General features: G+C 47.7%; 1 protein-coding gene across 1 annotated transcript in view; it reads right to left on the reverse strand.

Moving 5' to 3' along the window:
- Nucleotides 1-22733, reverse strand: part of LOC138638740 (cytochrome P450 2B4-like) — a 421931-nt gene that overhangs the window by 89149 nt on the left and 310049 nt on the right. The window contains exon 10 of the mRNA XM_069728285.1: nucleotides 21416-21557. Within this exon, the coding sequence (XP_069584386.1) occupies nucleotides 21416-21557 (142 nt within the window). The remainder of the gene's footprint in view (nucleotides 1-21415; nucleotides 21558-22733) is intronic.

Consider the following 22733-nt stretch of genomic DNA (forward strand, 5'->3'; position numbering starts at 1 on the left):
TTCTGAACTCCGAATAGGCACTTAGACCCCTTCACAAACAAAGCATTATCACGAAGGATCTGGAACACCATCCTGACCTGCTTCACATGAGACTCCCAATCATCGGAAAAAATCAAAATATCATCCAAATATACGACCATGAATTTATCAAGATAATTGCGGAAAATATCATGCATGAAAGACTGGAACACAGATGGAGGATTAGAGAGCCCAAATGGCATCACAAGATATTCAAAATGGCCTTCGGGCGTATTAAATGCAGTTTTCCATTCGTCACCCTGTTTAATACGAACAAGATTATATGCCCCTCGGAGGTAAATCTTAGTAAACCAACTAGCCCCCTTAATCTGAGCAAACAAATCAGTAAGCAAAGGCAAGGGGTATTGGAATTTGACCGTGATCTTATTAAGAAGACGATAATCAATACAAGGTCTCAAGGAGCCATCCTTCTTAGCAACAAAAAAGAAACCCGCTCCCAATGGTGACGAAGAGGGTCGAATATGCCCCTTCTCCAAAGACTCCTTAACATAACTCCGCATGGCGGCATGCTCTGGCACAGACAGATTGAAAAGTCGGCCCTTAGGGAACTTGCAACCAGGAATCAAGTTAATAGCACAATCACAGTCCCTGTGCGGAGGAAGGGAACTGGACTTGGGCTCATCAAATACATCCTGGAAATCCGACAAAAATTCAGGGACCTCAGAAGAGGGGGAAGAGGAAATTGACATCAAAGGAACGTCACTATGTACCCCTTGACAACCCCAACTAGTCACCGACATAGTTTTCCAATCCAGCACTGGATTATGTTCCTGTAACCATGGAAAACCCAGTACAACAACATCATGCAAGTTATGCAACACCAGAAAACGGCAATCTTCCTGATGTGCTGGAGCCATGTACATAGTCATCTGTGTCCAGTACTGAGGTTTATCCTTGGCCAAGGGTGTAGCATCAATACCCCTCAAAGGAATAGGGCTCTGCAAAGGCTGCAAGGAAAAACCACAGCGCCTGGCGAATTCTAAGTCCATTAAGTTCAGGGCAGCGCCTGAATCCACAAATGCCATGACAGAAAAGGATGACAATGAGCAAATCAGGGTCACAGATAAGAGAAATTTAGGTTGTATAGTACTAATGGTAACAGACCTATTGACTCTCTTAGTACGCTTAGGGCAATCAGAGATAACATGAGCAGAATCACCACAGTAAAAACACAGCCTATTCTGACGTCTGAATTCCTGCCGTTCTGTTCTAGTCAAAATCCTATCACATTGCATAGGTTCTGGACTCTGCTCAGAGGATACTGCCATATGGTGCACAACGTTGCGCTCGCGCAGACGCCGATCGATCTGAATGGCTAGAGACATAGATTCGCTCAAACCGGCAGGCGTAGGAAAGCCCACCATAACATCTTTAAGGGCTTCAGAAAGACCTTTTCTGAAAATAGCAGCCAGAGCCTCTTCATTCCATTTAGTGAGCACAGACCATTTTCTAACCATTTTCTAAATTTCTGGCAGTATAACTCTGTGGCTTCCTGACCTTGACACAAGGCCAACATGGTTTTTCCTGCATGATCCACAGAATTAGGTTCGTCATACAATAATCCGAGCGCTTGAAAAAATGCATCAACATTCAATAATGCCGGATCCCCTGTTTCAAGAGAAAAAGGCCAGTCTTGAGGGTCACCACGCAGCAAGCATATGATGATTTTTACTTGCTGAATGGGATCACCAGAAGAACGGGGTTTCAAAGCAAAAAACAATCTGCAGTTATTTTTAAAGTTCAAAAACTTGGATCTGTCCCCAAAAAACAAATCAGGAGTAGGAATTCTAGGCTCTAAAGCTGGAGTCTGGACAACATAGTCCTTGATACTCTGTACTCTTGCAGCAAGTTGATCCACACGAGAAAACAAACCCTGAACATCCATGCCAAAGCATATATCCTGAATCACCCAGATATCAAGAGGAAAAAAAAGACAAACCAGAGCACAAAAAAAAATGGTTCAGAACTTTCTTTTCCTTCTTTTGAGATGCATTTAATTCATTTTTGGCCACTTGTACTGTTATGATTCGGTGGTCTAGGAGCAACATGGAACGAGCTCAGAAGGAAGTGGTAACTGTACTGACTGCAGTCCCTAAGCTCAACACAACACTAGAAGTAGCCGTGGAATGCTCCTAACTCTCCCTAGGCATCTCGTCACAGCCTAAGAGCTAACTACCCCTAAAGACAGAAGCAGGAAAACTATCTTGCCTCAGAGAAAATCCCCAAAGGATAGATTAACCCCCCACAAATAATGACTGTGAGTGGAGAGGAAAAAGATATACACAGAATGAAACCAGGATGAGCACAGGAGGCCAGTCTAGCTTGATAGATAGGACAGGATGGAATACTGTGTGGTCAGTATAAAACACTACAAAAATCCACGCAGAGTTTACAAAAAAAATCTCCACACCTGACTAAAGGTGTGGAGGGTAAATCTGCTTCCCAGAGCTTCCAGCAAGACAGAATTAATTCATACTGATAACGCTGGACAAACATAGAAAGCACAGAACGGATAAGTCCACAATCTGTGAACAGAAAAGCGCAAGCAAAAACTTAGCTTTGCTGAACTGGTCAGGATAACAGGGAAATCCAAAGAGATGTGAATCCAACCAGGAACCATTTACAAGTAGCACTGGCTGAAGGAACAGCCAGGCCTAAATAGCCGAGCAGAAGAGACGATAAGTGGAGGCAGCTGATGACAGCTAACTCCAAGGAGCAGCCATACCACTTGAAACCACAAGAAGGAGCCCAAGAGCAGAACTCACAAAAGTGCCACTTACAACCACTGGAGGGAGCCCAACAGCGGAATTCACTACAACAGCCATAGTGGGACAGTTCTGCCTAGCCCACGGTCTAGGAAACAGATAACGGAAGGAATTTTAAGGCTGCCATAGCCCTTTCAGAACTTAAACACATACCTTTCCTGGCTCACACCTTGAACCTGGTAGTGCAGTGCTTCCTCAAAAATTACCCGGAGTTACCAGCCCTGCTCCTGAAGGTGCAAAGACTTTGCTCGCACATCCGCCGGTCTCCCGTACACTCCAGCCGTATGCATAATCATCAGTGATCACTGAATCTTCCCCAGCACTGCTGTTATGTTTGCTAATGACAGGTGTTATGAAGGCAATCCAGAAACACAGTGTGCTTAGCGATCAGAGCGCACACAGTGATCTGACAAATACCCAAAAATACAAGAACGAGCTCTGAGACGTGGAAACTCTGTAGACTGCACACCTGATCCTATCCTAAACACAACTAAAAGCGGCTGTGGATTGCGCCTAACAACTACCTAGGCAACTCGGCACAGCCTAAGAAACTAGCTAGCCTGAAGATAGAAAAATAGGCCTGACTTGCCCCAGAGAAATTCCCCAAAGGAAAAGGCAGCCCCCCACATATAATGACTGTGAGTAAGATGAAAAGACAAAACGTAGGGATGAAATAGATTCAGCAAAGTGGGGCCCGATATTCTAGGACAGAGCGAGGACAGTAAAGCGAACTTTGCAGTCTACAAAAAACCCTAAAGCAAAACCACGCAAAGGGGGCAAAAAAAACCCACCGTGCCGAACTAACGGCACGGCGGTACACCCTTTGCGTCTCAGAGCTTCCAGCAAAACAAAAGACAAGCTGGACAGAAAAAAAGCAACAAAAAAACAAAAAGCACTTAGCTATACAGAGCAGCAGGTCACAGGAACAATCAGGAGAAGCTCAGATCCAACACTGAAACATTGACAAGGAGCAAGGATAGCTGCAGTACCACTTGTGACCACAGGAGTGAATTCAGCCACAGAATTCACAACAGTACCCCCCCCTTGAGGAGGGGTCACCGAACCCTCACCAGAGCCCACAGGCCGACCAGGATGAGCCGCATGAAAGGCACGAACAAGATCGGAAGCATGAACATCAGAGGCAAAAACCCAGGAATTATCTTCCTGAGCATAACCCTTCCATTTAACCAGATACTGGAGTTTCCGTCTAGAAACACGAGAATCCAAAATCTTCTCCACAATATACTCCAATTCCCCCTCCACCAAAACCGGGGCAGGAGGCTCAACAGATGGAACCATAGGTGCCACGTATCTCCGCAACAATGACCTATGGAATACATTATGTATGGAAAAGGAGTCTGGGAGGGTCAAACGAAAAGACACAGGATTGAGAACCTCAGAAATCCTATACGGACCAATAAAACGAGGTTTAAATTTAGGAGAGGAAACCTTCATAGGAATATGACGAGAAGATAACCAAACCAGATCCCCAACACGAAGTCGGGGACCCACACGGCGTCTGCGATTAGCGAAAAGTTGAGCTTTCTCCTGGGACAAGATCAAATTGTCCACTACTTGAGTCCAGATCTGCTGCAACCTATCCACCACAGAATCCACACCAGGACAGTCCGAAGACTCAACCTGTCCTGAAGAGAAACGAGGATGGAACCCAGAATTGCAAAAAAATGGAGAAACCAAGGTAGCCGAGCTGGCCCGATTATTAAGGGCGAACTCAGCCAACGGCAAAAAGGACACCCAATCATCCTGGTCTGCAGAAACAAAACATCTCAGATATGTTTCCAAGGTCTGATTGGTTCGTTCGGTCTGGCCATTAGTCTGAGGATGGAAAGCCGAGGAAAAGGATAGGTCAATGCCCATCCTACCACAAGAGGCTCGCCAAAACCTTGAAACAAACTGGGAACCTCTGTCAGAAACAATATTCTCAGGAATGCCATGCAACCGAACCACATGCTGAAAGAACAAAGGTACCAAATCAGAGGAGGAAGGCAATTTAGCCAAGGGCACCAGATGGACCATTTTAGAAAAGCGATCACAGACCACCCAAATGACTGACATCTTTTGAGAAATGGGAAGGTCAGAAATGAAATCCATCGAAATATGTGTCCAAGGCCTCTTTGGGACCGGCAAGGGCAAAAGCAACCCACTGGCACGAGAACAGCAGGGCTTAGCCCTAGCACAAATCCCACAGGACTGCACAAAAGTACGTACATCCCGTGACAGAGATGGCCACCAGAAGGATCTAGCCACTAACTCTCTGATACCAAAGATTCCAGGATGACCAGCTAACACCGAACAATGAAGTTCAGAGATAAGTTTATTAGTCCACCTATCAGGGACGAACAGTTTCTCTGCTGGACAACGATCAGGTTTATTCGCCTGAAATTTTTGCAGCACCCGCCGCAAATCAGGGGAGATGGCAGACACAATGACTCCTTCCTTGAGGATACCCGCTGGCTCAGATAAACCCGGAGAGTCGGGCACAAAACTCCTAGACAGAGCATCCGCCTTCACATTTTTAGAGCCCCGAAGGTACGAAATCACAAAGTCGAAGCGGGCAACAAATAACGACCAACGGGCCTGTCTAGGATTCAAGCGCTTGGCAGACTCGAGATAAGTCAAGTTCTTATGATCAGTCAATACCACCACGCGATGCTTAGCTCCTTCAAGCCAATGACGTCACTCCTCGAATGCCCACTTCATGGCCAGCAACTCTCGATTGCCCACATCATAATTACGCTCAGCGGGCGAAAACTTCCTGGAAAAGAAAGCACATGGTTTCATCACTGAGCAATCAGAACCTCTCTGTGACAAAACCGCCCCTGCTCCAATCTCAGAAGCATCAACCTCGACCTGGAACGGAAGAGAAACATCTGGCTGACACAACACAGGGGCAGAACAAAAACGACGCTTCAACTCCTGAAAAGCTTCCACAGCAGCAGAAGACCAATTAACCAAATCAACACCCTTCTTGGTCAAATCGGTCAATGGTTTGGCAATGCTAGAAAAATTACAGATGAAGCGACGATAAAAATTAGCCAAGCCCAGGAACTTTTGCAGACTTTTCAGAGATGTCGGCTGAATCCAATCCTGGATGGCTTGGACCTTAACTGGATCCATCTCGATAGTAGAAGGGGTAAAGATGAACCCCAAAAATGAAACTTTCTGCACACCGAAGAGACACTTTGATCCCTTCACAAACAAAGAGTTAGCACGCAGGACCTGAAAAACCATTCTGACCTGCTTCACATGAGACTCCCAATCATCTGAGAAGATCAAAATGTCATCCAAGTAAACAATCAGGAATTTATCCAGATACTCACGGAAGATGTCATGCATAAAAGACTGAAACACAGATGGAGCATTGGCAAGTCCGAACGGCATCACTAGATACTCAAAATGACCCTCGGGCGTATTGAATGCAGTTTTCCATTCATCTCCTTGCCTGATTCTCACCAGATTATACGCACCACGAAGATCTATCTTAGTGAACCAACTAGCCCCCTTAATCCGAGCAAACAAGTCAGATAACAATGGCAAGGGATACTGAAATTTAACAGTGATCTTATTAAGAAGGCGGTAATCAATACACGGTCTCAGCGAACCATCCTTCTTGGCTACAAAGAAGAACCCTGCTCCCAGTGGTGATGACGATGGGCGAATATGTCCCTTCTCCAGGGATTCCTTCACATAACTGCGCATAGCGGCGTGTTCGGGCATGGATAAATTAAATAATCGACCTTTAGGGAATTTACTACCAGGAATCAAATTGATAGCACAATCACAATCCCTATGCGGAGGTAGAGCATCGGACTTGGGCTCTTCAAATACATCCTGATAATCAGACAAGAACTCTGGGACCTCAGAAGGGGTGGATGACGAAATCGACAAAAATGGAACATCACCATGTACCCCCTGACAACCCCAGCTGGATACCGACATGGAATTCCAATCCAATACTGGATTATGGGTTTGTAGCCATGGCAACCCCAACACGACCACATCATGCAGATTATGCAACACCAGAAAGCGAATAACTTCCTGATGTGCAGGAGCCATGCACATGGTCAGCTGGGCCCAGTATTGAGGTTTATTCTTGGCCAAAGGTGTAGCATCAATTCCTCTCAATGGAATAGGACACCGCAAAGGCTCCAAGAAAAACCCACAACGTTTACCATAATCCAAATCCATCAGATTCAGAGCAGCGCCCGAATCCACAAACGCCATGACAAAAAAACGACGACAAAGAGCATATCAAGGTAATGGACAGAAGGAATTTGGACTGTACAGTACCAATGACGGCAGACCTAGCGGACCGCTTAGTGCGCTTAGGACAATCAGAAATAGCATGAGTGGAATCACCACAGTAGAAACACAGACCATTCAGACGTCTGTATTCCTGCCGTTCAACTCTAGTCATAGTCCTATCGCACTGCATTGGCTCAGGTTTAACCTCAGGCAGTACCGCCAAATGGTGCACAGATTTACGCTCGCGCAAGCGTCGACCGATCTGAATGGCCAAAGACAAAGACTCATTCAAACCAGCAGGCATAGGAAATCCCACCATGACATCCTTAAGAGCCTCAGAGAGACCCTTTCTGAACAAAGCTGCCAGCGCAGATTCATTCCACTGAGTGAGTACTGACCATTTCCTAAATTTCTGACAATATACTTCTATATCATCCTGACCCTGGCACAAAGCCAGCAAATTTTTCTCAGCCTGATCCACTGAATTAGGCTCATCGTACAGCAATCCGAGCGCCAGGAAAAACGCATCGACACTACTCAATGCAGGGTCTCCTGGCGCAAGAGAAAATGCCCAGTCTTGAGGGTCGCCGCGCAAAAAAGAAATAATAATCAAAACCTGTTGAATAGGATTACCAGAAGAATGAGGTTTCAAGGCCAGAAATAGCTTACAATTATTTTTGAAACTTGGAAACTTAGTTCTATCTCCAAAAAACAAATCAGGAATAGGAATTCTTGGTTCTAACATAGATTTCTGATCAATAGTATCTTGAATTTTTTGTACATTTATAACGAGATTATCCATTGAAGAGCACAGACCCTGAATATCCATGTCCACACCTGTGTCCAGAATCACCCAAATGTCTAGGGGAAAAAAAAAAAGTGAACACAGAGCAGAAAAAAAAAAAAAATGATGTCAGAACTTTTTCTTTCCCTCTATTGAGAATCATTAGTTTGGGCTCCTTGTACTGTTATGTTTGCTAATGACAGGTGTTATGAAGGCAATCCAGAAACACAGTGTGCTTAGCGATCAGAGCGCACACAGTGATCTGACAAATACCCAAAAATACAAGAACGAGCTCTGAGACGTGGAAACTCTGTAGACTGCACACCTGATCCTATCCTAAACACAACTAAAAGCGGCTGTGGATTGCGCCTAACAACTACCTAGGCAACTCGGCACAGCCTAAGAAACTAGCTAGCCTGAAGATAGAAAAATAGGCCTGACTTGCCCCAGAGAAATTCCCCAAAGGAAAAGGCAGCCCCCCACATATAATGACTGTGAGTAAGATGAAAAGACAAAACGTAGGGATGAAATAGATTCAGCAAAGTGGGGCCCGATATTCTAGGACAGAGCGAGGACAGTAAAGCGAACTTTGCAGTCTACAAAAAACCCTAAAGCAAAACCACGCAAAGGGGGCAAAAAAAACCCACCGTGCCGAACTAACAGCACGGCGGTACACCCTCTGCGTCTCAGAGCTTCCAGCAAAACAAAAGACAAGCTGGACAGAAAAAAAGCAACAAAAAAGCAAAAAGCACTTAGCTGTACAGAGCAGCAGGTCACAGGAACAATCAGGAGAAGCTCAGATCCAACACTGAAACATTGACAAGGAGCAAGGATAGCAGCATCAGGCGGAGTTAAGTAATGAAGCAGTTAACGAGCTCACCAGAACACCTGAGGGAGGAAGCTCAGAAGCTGCAGTACCACTTGTGACCACAGGAGTGAATTCAGCCACAGAATTCACAACACACTGCCTAATAATAGAAGTTGCAACAAGGTGGAACTCCACACTGCACATGCTTCAGAGGTTGTGCGAACAGAGGCGTGCTGTCATTTATTTGTGGGAGGATACACATACATGTGCAAGCAGTTGGATGGCAGACATGCAGTTGTCTGGTATGCAGTGGTCGAAGCTCCAAGACCTCTGTCAAGTCCTTCAGTGTTTTGAGGAATGCACACGGCTGTTAAGTGCAGACGACGCCATCATAAGCATGACCATCCCACTAATGTGTCTGCTGATGCAAAGTTTGATGCACATCAAGGAGCAGGCGTCTGCAGCCGAGGAGGAGGGAAGCCTTGATGACAGTCAGCCATTGTCTGGTCAGGGAACTCTCCTGGACGAGGTGGTGGATGAAGAGGAGGAGAAGGAGGATGATGGGGATGATTATTTATGGGAGGAGGATGCTTCTCAGGGGGCAATAGAAACTGGTGGCGTTGCAAGGTCAGGTACAGGGTTTTTGCAGGCAACAAGTGATGTTGAATTGCAAGAAAGTGCTCCTCAACCCAGCACAAGCAGTGAATGGACACCTGGAACATTGGCCCACATGGCAGAGTATGCCTTGTATATCCTAAAAAGGGACCCGCGCATTATCAAAATGATGACCGATGACGATAACTGGTTGGCCTGCCTCCTGGATCCACGATACAAAGGAAAATTACAAAATATCATGCCACATGAGAACCTGGAGCAAATATTGGCTACCAACCAAGCAACTCTTGTAGACCGTTTGGTTCAGGCATTCCCAGCACACAGAGGCGGTGATAGTTCTCACACGAGCTGTAGGGGGCAACATGGCAGAGGTGTTAGATGTGCACAAATCAGAAGTGGCGTTGGACAGAGGGGTTTTATGACCAGGTTGTGGAGTGATTTCTCAATGGCCGCAGACACTACAGGTACTGCTGCATCAATTCAAAGTGACAAGAGACAGCATTTGTCCAGTATGGTTACCAACCATTTTTCCTCCCTTATCGATGTTCTCCCTCACAGGTCATTCCCCTTTGATTACTGGGCATCTAAAATAGACACCTGGCCTGAATTGGCAGAATATGCATTACAGGAGCTTGCTTGCCCTGCTGCTAGTGTGCAATCAGAAAGAGTCTTCAGTGCTGCTGGTTCAATACTGACCAAAAAAAGGACAAGTCTGGCTACTCGAAATGTTGATGATCTAACCTTCATTAAAATGAAGCAATCATGGGTTTCAAATTATTTTGCCCCACCTTTCCCTGCTGATACGTAGCTTGCCTGAAAAATGTCTTGCTTTTGGCCTCCTCTTACTGACTGCTCCAATTCCTCCATCTGCAGCTTCTGAATGTCCACCATAGGCCATTTTTATACGTCTCTAAATGGGCTGACTCCCCCAACAGGGCCATGGTCACAACTTGGTGCAAGCACCCGTGCAAGTGCCATTTGCCTGGACAGGTGGGTGTGCCCACTCTTGGGCGACGGCACTGGCACAGGGTCCCTCATAGTACAATGAAGTGTCTCTGGTGGTGGTGGTGCACAACCAACACCAGACACACCGTCGTAATATGAGGGATTTCTGTGCCAGTATCGCCTCCCACGAGAGAGTGTTCCCCCTCAGCTCGAACAGTGCTCTACCACTTGCAAAACTTACCTCTCCCTGCTCCACCACTGTGTAGTCTGTGCTGTTAAATCCTTCAATGACACTGCCAATAGAAATTTGTTGAAATGATAGATGATGGTAAAAATATACAGGGGCCCTGGCCTCCATTTAGACCAGTTAATATTTTGCACCAACTTCCACTGTCTGCTACTCAGCAGAGGAGCCCACCCAAGTACCTAGCTATGCCACCAGTTTATTTATGATCTTTTTTTGGCTGACATTTAGCCCACTTTATTATTTTGGCCTACTAACTGTGTCAGCCACTTATTACAGTTGTCCTCCACTGAACAAAGCTATGCCGCCTGTGTACTCCTATTACCTATTTTGAACTGCATTTAGCCTACTTTTTTATCTTAGGCCTACTAAGCCTGCATACCTCCCAACCGTCCCGGATCCAGCAGGACTGTCCTGATTTTGACAGTCAGCCCCGCGATCCCAGGCGGGACATTAACTGTCCCGCACTGGTTGGGAGGTATGTGATATTACCAGGTCAGCTCCCTGAGTCCCTGCACCCGGCCCGCACAGCAGCAAACCACATGATGGCTGCTCTGTGCGCACAGGACCTGTGATGAGGTCACAGGATGGGAGGAGTCAGGGGTCACATGATCGGGAGGACATCCTTGTACAGGACTCTGCTGGTTGCCATGGGCACCGGAGGAGGGTAAGTCAAGTGTATGTGTGTGTTGTGAGGTCAGGAGGTGTTTACAGTGTGGATGTAGCAGAGCCGTGTGTGTACGAGGTGTATGGATCAGAGCAGCGTGTGAAAGGTGTACGGAGCGGAGCCGTGTGTGTAAGAGGTGTACGGAGCCGTGTGCATGAGATGTAAGGAGCGCAGCCGCGTGTGTACGAGGTGTACGGAGGGGAGCAGCATGTGAAAGGTGTACGGAGCGGAGCCATGTGTACGAGGTGTACGGAACCATGTGTACGAGGTGTACGGAGCGCAGCCGCGTGTGTACGAGGTGTACGGAGCGCAGCCGAGTGTGTACGAGGTGTACGGAGCGCAGCCGCGTGTGTACGAGGTGTACGGAGCGCAGCCGCGTGTGTACGAGGGGTACGGAGCGCAGCCGCGTGTGTACGAGGGGTACGGAGCGCAGCCGCGTGTGTACGAGGGGTACGGAGCGCAGCTGCGTGTGTACGAGGTGTACGGAGCGCAGCCGCGTGTATACGAGGTGTACAGAGCGCAGCCGCGTGTGTTCGGGGTGTACGGAGCGCAGCTGCATGTGTACGAGGTGTACGGAGCGCAGCCGCGTGTGTACGAGGTGTACAGAGCGCAGCCGCGTGTGTACGAGGTGTACGGAGCTCAGCCGAGTGTGTACGAGGTGTACGGAGCGCAGCCGTGTGTGTATGAGGTGTACAGAGCGGAGCCGTGTGTACGAGGTGTACGGAGCTCAGCCGCGTGTGTACGAGGTGTACGGAGCGCAGCCGAGTGTGTACGAGGTGTACGGAGCGCAGCCGCGTGTGTACGAGGTGTACGGAGCGCAGCCGCGTGTGTACGAGGTGTACGGAACGCAGCCGCGTGTATACGAGGTGTACAGAGCGCAGCCACGTGTGTACGAGGTGTACGGTGCTCAGCCGAGTGTGTACGAGGTGTACGGAGCGCAGCCGCGTGTGTATGAGGTGTAAGGAGCGGAGCCGTGTGTACGAGGTGTACGGAGCTCAGCCGCGTGTGTACGAGGTGTACGGAGCGCAGCCGAGTGTGTACGAGGTGTACGGAGCGCAGCCGCGTGTGTACGAGGTGTACGGAGCGCAGCCGCGTGTCTACGAGGTGTACGGAGCGCAGCCGCGTGTATACGAGGTGTACAGAGCGCAGCCGCGTGTGTTAGGGGTGTACGGAGCGCAGCTGCATGTGTACGAGGTGTACGGAGCGCAGCTGCGTGTGTACGAGGTGTACGGAGTGCAGCCGAGTGTGTACGAGGTGTACGGAGCGCAGCCGCGTGTGTACGAGGTGTGCGGAGCGCAGCCGCGTGTGTACGAGGTGTGCGGATCAGAGCAGAGTGTGAAAGGTGTATGGAGCGCAGCCGCATGTGTACGAGGTGTACAGAGCGCAGCCGCGTGTGTACAAGGTGTACGGAGCGCAGCCGCATGTGTACGAGGTGTAAGGAGCGCAGCCGCGTGTGGACGAGGTGTACGGAGCGCAGCCGCGTGTGTATGAGGTGTACGGAGCGGAGCTGTGTGTACGAGGTGTACGGAGCTCAGCCGCGTGTGTATGAGGTGTACGGAGCGCAGCCGAGTGTGTACGAGGTGTACGGAGCGCAGCCGCGTGTGTACGAGGTGTACGGAGCGCAGCCGCGTGTGTACGAGGTGTACGGAGCGCAGCCACGTGTATACGAGGTGTACAGAGCGCAGCCGCGTGTGTTCGGGGTGTACGGAGAGCAGCTGCATGTGTACGAGGTGTACGGAGCGCAGCCGCGTGTGTACGAGGTGTACGGAGCGCAGCCGCGTGTGTACGAGGTGTACGGAGTGCCGCCGAGTGTGTACGAGGTGTACGGAGCGCAGCCGCGTGTGTACGAGGTGTACAGAGCGCAGCCGCGTGTGTACGAGGTGTGCGGAGCGCAGCCGCGTGTGTACGAGGTGTGCGGATCAGAGCAGAGTGTGAAATGTGTATGAAGCAGAGCCACGTGTGTACGAGGTGTATGGAGCGCAGCCGCATGTGTACGAGGTGTACAGAGCACAGCCGCGTGTGTACGAGGTGTACGGAGCGCAGCCGCGTGTGTACGAGGTGTACGGAGCGCAGCCGCGTGTGTACGAGGTGTACGGAGCGCAGCCGCGTGTGTACGAGGTGTACGGAGCGCAGCCGCGTGTGTACGAGGTGTACGGAGCGCAGCCGCGTGTGTACGAGGTGTACGAAGCGCAGCCGCGTGTGTACGAGGTCTACGGAGCGCAGCCGCGTGTGTACGAGGTGTACGAAGCGCAGCCGCGTGTGTACGAGGTCTACGGAGCGCAGCCGCGTGTGTACGAGGTGTACGGAGCGCAGCCGCGTGTGTACGAGGTGTACGGAGCGCAGCCGCGTGTGTACGAGGTCTGCGGATCAGAGCAGAGTGTGAAAGGTGTACGGAGCGGAGCAGCATGTGAAAGGTGTACGGAGCCGTGTGTACGAGGTGTACGGAGCGCAGCCGCGTGTGTACGAGGTGTACGGAGCAGAGCAGCATGTAAAAGGTGTGCGGAGCGGAGTCGTGTGTAAGAGGTGTACGGAGCCGTGTGTACGAGGTGTACGGAGCACTGCCGCGTGTGTACGAGGTGTACGGAGCGGAGCAGCATGTGACAGGTGTACGGAGCGGAGTCGTGTGTGTAAGAGGTGTGCGGATCAGAGCAGAGTGTGAAAGGTGTAGGGAGTGGAGCCACGTGTGTACGAGGTGTACGGAGCGGAGCCACGTGTGTACGAGGTGTACAGAGCAGAGCCACGTGTGTGGAGCAGAGCCATGCGTGTACAAGGTATACAGAGCGGAGCAGCGTGTGTAATGTGTATGGAGCAGAGCGGTGTGTGTACGAGGTGTACGGAGTAGTGCCTTGTGTACGAGATGTATGAAGAGGAGCCGTGTGTGTATGAGGTGTATGGAGCGGAGCTGAATGTGTACGAGGTGTATGGAGCAGAGCTGAATGTATACGAGGTGCCTTGTGTACGAGGTGTACGGAGCGCAGCCGCGTGTGTACGAGGTGTACGGAGTGCAGCCAAGTGTGTACGAGGTGTACGGAGCGCAGCCGTGTGTGTACGAGGTGTGCGGAGCGCAGCCGCGTGTGTACGAGGTGTGCGGATCAGAGCAGAGTGTGAAAGGTGTATGGAGCGCAGCCGCATGTGTACGAGGTGTACAGAACGCAGCCGCGTGTGTACAAGGTGTACGGAGCGCAGCCGCGTGTGTACGAGCTGTACGGAGCGCAGCCGCGTGTGTACGAGGTGTACGGAGCTCAGCCGAGTGTGTACGAGGTGTACGGAGCGCAGCCGCGTGTGTATGAGGTGTACGGAGCGGAGCTGTGTGTACGAGGTGTACGGAGCTCAGCCGCGTGTGTACGAGGTGTACGGAGCGCAGCCGAGTGTGTACGAGGTGTACGGAGCGCAGCCGCGTGTGTACGAGGTGTACGGAGCGCAGCCGCGTGTGTACGAGGTGTACGGAGCGCAGCCGCGTGTATACGAGGTGTACAGAGCGCAGCCGCGTGTGTACGAGGTGTACGGAGCGCAGCCGCATGTGTACGAGGTCTACGGAGCGCAGCCGCGTGTGTACGAGGTGTACGGAGCGCAGCCGCGTGTCTACGAGGTTTGCGGATCAGAGCAGAATGTGAAAGGTGTACGGAGCGGAGCAGCATGTGAAAGGTGTACGGAGCAGAGCAGCATGTCAAAGGTGTACGGAGCGGAGTCGTGTGTAAGTCTACGTTCACATTTGCGTTGTGCGCCGCAGCGTCGTCGCCGCAACGCACAACGCAAACAAAAACGCAGCAAAACGCATGCACATGCGGCCCCATGCGGCGCCTATGTTAAAGATAGGGCCGCACGACGCATGCGTTTTTTAAAAGGTCGGCGCCGCACAAAAAATCCAACATGTTGCGTTTGCCGCGCCCAGACAGGTGCGCCCTAACGCCGCATGCGGCGTAAAACGCAACACAACGCATGCACATGCGGCCCCATGCGGCGCCAATGTTAAAGATAGGGCCGCACGACGCATGCGTTTTGTTGCGGCGGCGACGCTGCGGCGCAAACCGCAAATGTGAACGTACCCTAAGAGGTGTACGGAGCCACGTGTACGAGGTGTACGGAGCACAGCCGCGTGTGTACGAGGTGTACGGAGCGGAGCAGCATGTGAAAGGTGTATGGAGCAGAGTTGTGTGTACGAGGTGTACGGAGCACAGCCGCATGTGTACGAGGTGTACGGAGCGGAGCAGCATGTGAAAGGTGTACGGAGCGGAGTTGTGTGTACGAGGTGTACGGAGCGGAGCAGCATGTGAAAGGTGTACGGAGCGGAGTTGTGTGTATGAGGTGTACGGAGCACAGCCGCATGTGTACGAGGTGTACGGAGCGGAGCAGCATGTGAAAGGTGTACGGAGCCGTGTGTACGAGGTGTACGGAGCGCAGCTGCGTGTGTACGAGGTGTACGGAGCAGAGCAGCATGTGAAAGGTGTACGGAGCGGAGTCGTGTGTAAGAGGTGTACGGAGCCGTGTGTACGAGGTGTACGGAGCACAGCCGCGTGTGTACAAGGTGTACGGAGCGGAGCAGCATGTGACAGGTGTACGGAGCGGAGTCGTGTGTGTAAGAGGTGTGCGGATCAGAGCAGAGTGTGAAAGGTGTAGGGAGTGGAGCCACGTGTGTACGAGGTGTACGGAGCGGAGCCACGTGTGTACGAGGTGTACAGAGCAGAGCCACGTGTGTGGAGCAGAGCCATGCGTGTACAAGGTAAACAGAGCGGAGTAGCGTGTGTAATGTGTATGGAGCAGTGCGGTGTGTGTACGAGGTGTACGGAGTAGTGCCGTGTGTACGAGAGGTATGGAAAGGAGCCGTGTGTGTATGAGGTGTATGGAGCGGAGCTGAATGTGTACGAGGTGTATGGAGCAGAGCTGAATGTGTACGAGGTGTACAGAGCGGAGCCGTGTGTGTATGAGATGTATGGAGTGGAACCGTGTGTACGGAGCGGAGCCGTGTGTGCAAAGTTTACAGAGCGCAGCCGCGTGTGTAGGAGTAGCTATGTGTGGCCATTATACGGTACGAAGTATCATGTGCTGCCAATATACAGTATGGAGCATCATGTGCAGTCATTATACAGTATGGAGCATCATGTGCGGCCATTATATAGTATGGAGCATCATGTGGGGTCATTATACAGTATGGAGCATCATGTGCAGTCATTATACAGTATGGAGCATCATGTGCAGTAATTATACAGCATGGAGCATCATGTGTGGCTATTATATATTATGGAGCATCATGTGTGGTCATTATACAGTATGGAACATCATGCGGGGTCATCATACAGTATGGAGCATTATGTGCGGTCATTATACAGTATGGAGCATCATGTGTGGCCATTATACAGTATGGAGCATCATGTGTGGTCATTATACAGTATGGAGCATCATGTGTGGTCATTATACAGTATGGAGCATCATGTGCGGTCATTATACAGTATGGAGCATCATGTGTGGTCATTATACAGTATGGAGCATCATGTGCAGCTATTATACAGTATGGAGCATCATGTGCGGCCATTATACAGTATGGAGCATCATGTGTGGCTATTATACAGTATGAAGCATCATGTGCGGTCATTATACAGTATGGAGCATCATGTGCGGTCATTATACAGTATGGAGCATCATGTGTGGCCATTATACAGTATGGAGCATCATGTGTGGCCATTATACAGTATGGAGCATCATATGCGGTCATTATACAGTATGAAGCATCATGTGCGGTCATTATACAGAATGGAGCATCATGTGGGGTCATTATACAGTATGGAGCATCATGTGTGGTCATTATACAGTATGGAGCATCATATGCGGTCATTATACAGTATGAAGCATCATGTGCGGTCATTATACAGTATGGAGCGTCATGTGCGGCCATTATACAGTATGGAGCGTCATGTGTGGCTATTATACAGTATGGAGCATCATATGCGGCCATTATACAGTATGGAGCGTAATGTGTGGCTATTATACAGTATGGAGCAACATGTGCGGCCATTATACAGTATGGAGCTTCATGTGTGGCTATTATACAGTATGGAGCATCATATGCTGCCATTATACAGTATTGAGCATCATGTGCGGCCATTATACAGTATTGAGCATCATGTGCGGCCATTATACAGTATGGAGCATCATGTGCGGCCATTATACAGTATGCAGCATCATGTGCGGCCAATATACAGTATGGAGCATCATGTGCAGCCAATATACAGTATGGAGCATCATGTGGGGCCATTATACAGTATGGAGCATCATGTGGGGTCATTATACAGTATGGAGCACTGTGTGGCCAATATACAGTATGGAGCATCATGTGGGGCCATTATACAGTATGGAGCATCATGTGCGGCCATTATACAGTATGGAGCATAATGTGGGGCCATTATACAGTATGGAGCATCATGTGGGGCCATTATACAGTATGGAGCATCATGTGCAGCCAATATACAGTATGGAGCATCATGTGCAGTCATTATACAGTATGGAGCACTGTGTGGCCATTATACAGTATGGAGCATCATGTGGGGCCATTATACAGTATGGAGCATCATGTACAGCCATTATACAGTATGGAGCATCATGTGGGGTCATTCTACAGTAAGAAGCATCATTTGCGGCCAATATACAGTATGGAGCATCATGTGCGGCCATTATACAGTATTGAGCATCATGTGCGGTCATTATACAGTATTGAGCACCATGTGCGGCAATTATACAGTATGGAGCATCATGTGCGGTCATTATACAGTATGGAGCATCATGTGTGGTCACTATACAGTATGGAGCATCATATGCGGCCATTATACAGTATGGAGCATCAAGTACGGCCATTATACAGTATGGAGCATCACGTGCGGCCATTATACAGTATGGATCATCACGTGCGGCCATTATACAGTATGGAGCATCACGTGTGGTCATTATACAGTATGGAGCATCACGTGCGGCCATTATACAGTATGGAGCATCACGTGTGGCCATTATACAGTATGGAGCATCATGTGTGACCATTATACAGTATAGAGCATCATGTGGGGTCATTATAGAGTATGGAGCATCACGTGCGGTCATTATACAGTATGGAGCATCATGTGCGGCCATTATACAGTATGGAGCATCATGTGCGGCCATTATACAGTATGGAGCATCATGTGCGGCCATTATACAGTATGGAGCATCATGTGCAGTCACTATACAGTATGGAGCATCATGTGCGGCCATTATACAGTATGGAGCATCATGTGCAGCCATTATACAGTATGGAGCATCACGTGTGGCCATTATACAGTATGGAGCATAACGTGTGGCCATTATACAGTATGGAGCATCACGTGCGTTCATTATACAGTATGGAGCATCATGTGCGGCCATTATACAGTATGGAGCATCACGTGCGGCTATTATACAGTATGGAGCATCATGTGTGGCCATTATACAGTATGGAGCATCATGTGCGGCCATTATACAGTATGGAGCATCACGTGTGGCCATTATACAGTATGGAGCATAACGTGTGGCCATTATACAGTATGGAGCATCACGTGCGTTCATTATACAGTATGGAGCATCATGTGCGGCCATTATACAGTATGGAGCATCACGTGCGGCTATTATACAGTATGGAGCATCATGTGTGGCCATTATACAGTATGGAGCATCATGTGCGGCCATTATACAGTATGGAGCATCACGTGTGGCCATTATACAGTATGGAGCATAACGTGTGGCCATTATACAGTATGGAGCATCACGTGCGTTCATTATACAGTATGGAGCATCATGTGCGGCCATTATACAGTATGGAGCATCACGTGCGGCTATTATACAGTATGGAGCATCATGTGTGGCCATTATACAGTATGGAGCATCATGTGCGGCCATTATACAGTATGGAGCATCACGTGTGGCCATTATACAGTATGGAGCATAACGTGTGGCCATTATACAGTATGGAGCATCACGTGCGTTCATTATACAGTATGGAGCATCATGGGCGGCCATTATACAGTATGGAGCATCACGTGCGGCCATTATACAGTATGGAGCATCATGTGCGGCCATTATACAGTATGGAGCACCATGTGTGGCCATTATACAGTATGGAGCATCATGTGTTACCATTATACAGTATAGAGCATCACGTGCGATCATTATACAGTATAGAGCATCATGTGTGGCCATTATACAGTATTGAGCATCATGTGGGGCCATTATACAGTATGGAGCATCATGTGCGGTCATTGTACAGTATGGAGCATCATGTGCGGCCATTATACAGTATGGAGCAGCATGTGCGGCTATTATACAGTTTGGAGCATCATGTGCGGCTATTATACAGTATGGAGCATCATGTGCGGCCATTATACAGTATGGAGCATCATGTGTGGCCATTATACAGTATGGAGCATCATGTGCGGCCATTATACAGTATGGAGCATCATATGCGGCTATTATACAGTATGGAGCATCATGTGCGGCTATTATACAGTATGGAGCATCATATGCGGTCATTATACAGTATTGAGCATCATGTGTGGCCATTATACAGTATGGAGCACTGTGGCCATATTTTTTTGTTTATAATTATTCTTTATGAGCAGTGTGATCAGCAGTGCTAAATGGGTGTGGTTGGGTCGTGAATATGGGTGTGGCTAGTAAATGGGTGTGGTCAGAGGTGTGGCCGAAAATTTGCCGCGGCGCGCGTTTCGCACCGCAAAATTTGTCCCTCATTCCCAGCTTCAAAAGTTGGGAGGTATGAGTCTGTCTGAGCCACTTATTACAGTTGCCCTTGACTGAACAAAGCAATGCCGCCAGTGTACTCCTGTTACCAATTTTGAACTGCATTTAGCCTACTTTTTTATTTTAGACCTACTAAGTCTGTGTGAGCCTCTCATAACAGTTGTCCTCTTCTGCTGAACAAAGCTATGCCGCCTGTGTACTCCTCTTACCAATTTTGAACTGTATTTAGCCTACTTACTTACTTGGGCCTAGTAACTGTGTGAGCCTCTCATAACAGTTGTCCTCCTCCGCTGAACAAAGCTATGCCGCCTGTATACTCCTCTTACCAATTTTGAACTGCATTTAGCCTACTTACTTACTTGGGCCTAGTAACTGTGTGAGCCTCTCATAACAGTTGTCCTCCTCCCATGAAAAAAGCTATGCCGCCTGTGTACTCCTCTTACCAATTTTGAACTGCATTTAGCCTGCTTACTTACTTGGGCCTAGTAACTGTGTGAGCCTCTCATAACAGTTGTCCTCCGCTGAAAAAAGCTATGCCACCCGTGTGCTCCTCATATATTTTGAACTGCATTTGGCCTACTTACTTATTTGAGCCAGCCCAACCCCCCCCCAACTTTAGCCAAATGACCCCCAGTTTTCAATGCCTAACTATTATTATAAAGTTAATTAAGATTGACAAGCTTAAGTAATAAGAATTGATGTTTTTGGCATTAAAATGGGCACTGTAGGGGTTTTCCTGTCCTCCACTCACTGCCGACTTTGATTCCCCATTGACTTGCATTGGGTTTCGTGTTTCAGTCGACCCCCGACTTTTGAGAAAGTCGGGTTTCACGAAACCCGACTCGATCCTAAAAAAGTAAAAGTCGCTCAACTCTAACCACAAGTATAACAAAGGCAGCAAGGGTAACATTTAAATAGTGTAAGGATTTCACTACGCTATTTAATCATTACCCTTGCTACCTTTGTTTTTCTTGTGGTCCTTCCTGATGAAGAAGTATTTTGTACTTTGAAATGTGTAGAATAAAGGACTAAAGGACAATTTGGTTTGATATTCTGGGATATACGTCTAATCATTTATCCGCAGACGCTGACAACATCAACAAACCTTTCCTTTCTGTCTTGAATATTGAAATTTTACTTTAATTTCCAAAATATTTAAAGATACTACTATTATTCTCCAAATATATGGTGTACATACACTAATCATGGTTTAATTTTTAAAATATGTATTATATCAAATGAACATTTGGCACTATTCACTTTCATATCTTGAGCTAAAAGGCAGTGGCACCACTCTACAGATACTATACCTCTGGATCATAATCACCAGGTATCATGACCATGTCCTCTTCATGACACATGCACAGTACTTACAATTTCATTCAGGTAATGCAATGAAATTAATAAACTGAGGTAGATTTAGTGCCCATTGCGGTACCATAAATTATTACATTGATGCAGTTCAGAAATCTATGTTCATATCTGTTTCAGTTCATTGTTCAGTTACTATTTGTTATTACTTACGTACTTTGGATTTCAGGATATTTCATCATTAGCAAAAGGCCCCATCGCAAAGTGGATGATGTGGTCTCCATTCCAGCAGCAAATAGATTGGTCACCAGTTTGCCCAAGTTTTTATCATGAAAGTATAATGTAGATTCTGGCTTATCCTTTGTAAGATATAAATAAACAGTTTGGATAATTATTTTATTTTAGGAATTGAATTATGCAACTTAAATCTTAAGATTATCTGCAACACAATACTTAGTATTAATATTAGAATAACTTTGTAACATATAATATGAAAAGGTCAATTGTCTGTACCACACAACCAGCAGCTTGCATTCATCAGTTTTCTGGTGACTCGAAATGAAAAGCAAGACAGGAAGGATGGGCATATAGATTTAGTGCATCAGATTGTTTCCTGAAAGATTGAGTGACAAAGAGAAAGAGAATGTGGAGCAGTTGGTGGGAGACGATATTTGATCCTAAAAGACTAAGGAGACTTATTTAATTTATTTTATTTTTTAATGTCAATAAATGGAATTGTTTATATCCAAAATGTTATATCCCCTATAGACTAATCACATATCAACTTACATCCATTTCTCAGGAGATGGACTTGTAGTCTTGAGATTTTTTTATATTGTTCAGTAATTTTGATTCTTAAGCCATCAGACAGCTGTCTTCTCCTCTTTCTGTTCACCATACTTAGGCCTCATACCCATTTGCGAGAAAAACTGACGAGTGCAATCCAATAAAAAATCGGTTTGCACTCGGACCAATGTTATTCAATAGGTGACATCTCATTTGCAAATTTTTTCTGAGCAAAAATTGGACTGAGAAAAAAAGTGCAGCATGCTGCAATTTGCTGCAATTCTTGGAGACTCACCAATGTAAGTCAATGGGTGCGAGCAAAAAAATCTGATTTTTACGCACCGGTGTCCTTTAGAAAAGCCAGTAATTAAGTACGGTGTACAGTAAAATCACACTGACAGGTTAGAATAGAATAGATAAAATAAATGTCTACACATAGTATAGGTAGATATATATATATATATATATATATATATATATATATATATATGTCATTGACACACACACATATATATATATATATATACACATATATATATGTATAAATATATATATTTCACATAGAGCTATATAGCATAAAAGCCGGTAATTCAATTGCCGGCTTTTGCTAAGTCCCCCCAAACCCGACAGGATATGAGACACGGTTTACATACAGTAAACCATTTCAGATCCGTTAAATTTTTACATTTTCCTCACTAATAATGTTAGAAGTGTTTGTGTGTAAAATTTGGGAGCTCTAGGTGTTAAAT

The sequence above is a fragment of the Ranitomeya imitator genome, chromosome 5 (genome assembly GCF_032444005.1).
Source record: "Ranitomeya imitator isolate aRanImi1 chromosome 5, aRanImi1.pri, whole genome shotgun sequence".
Classification (NCBI taxonomy): domain Eukaryota; kingdom Metazoa; phylum Chordata; class Amphibia; order Anura; family Dendrobatidae; genus Ranitomeya; species Ranitomeya imitator.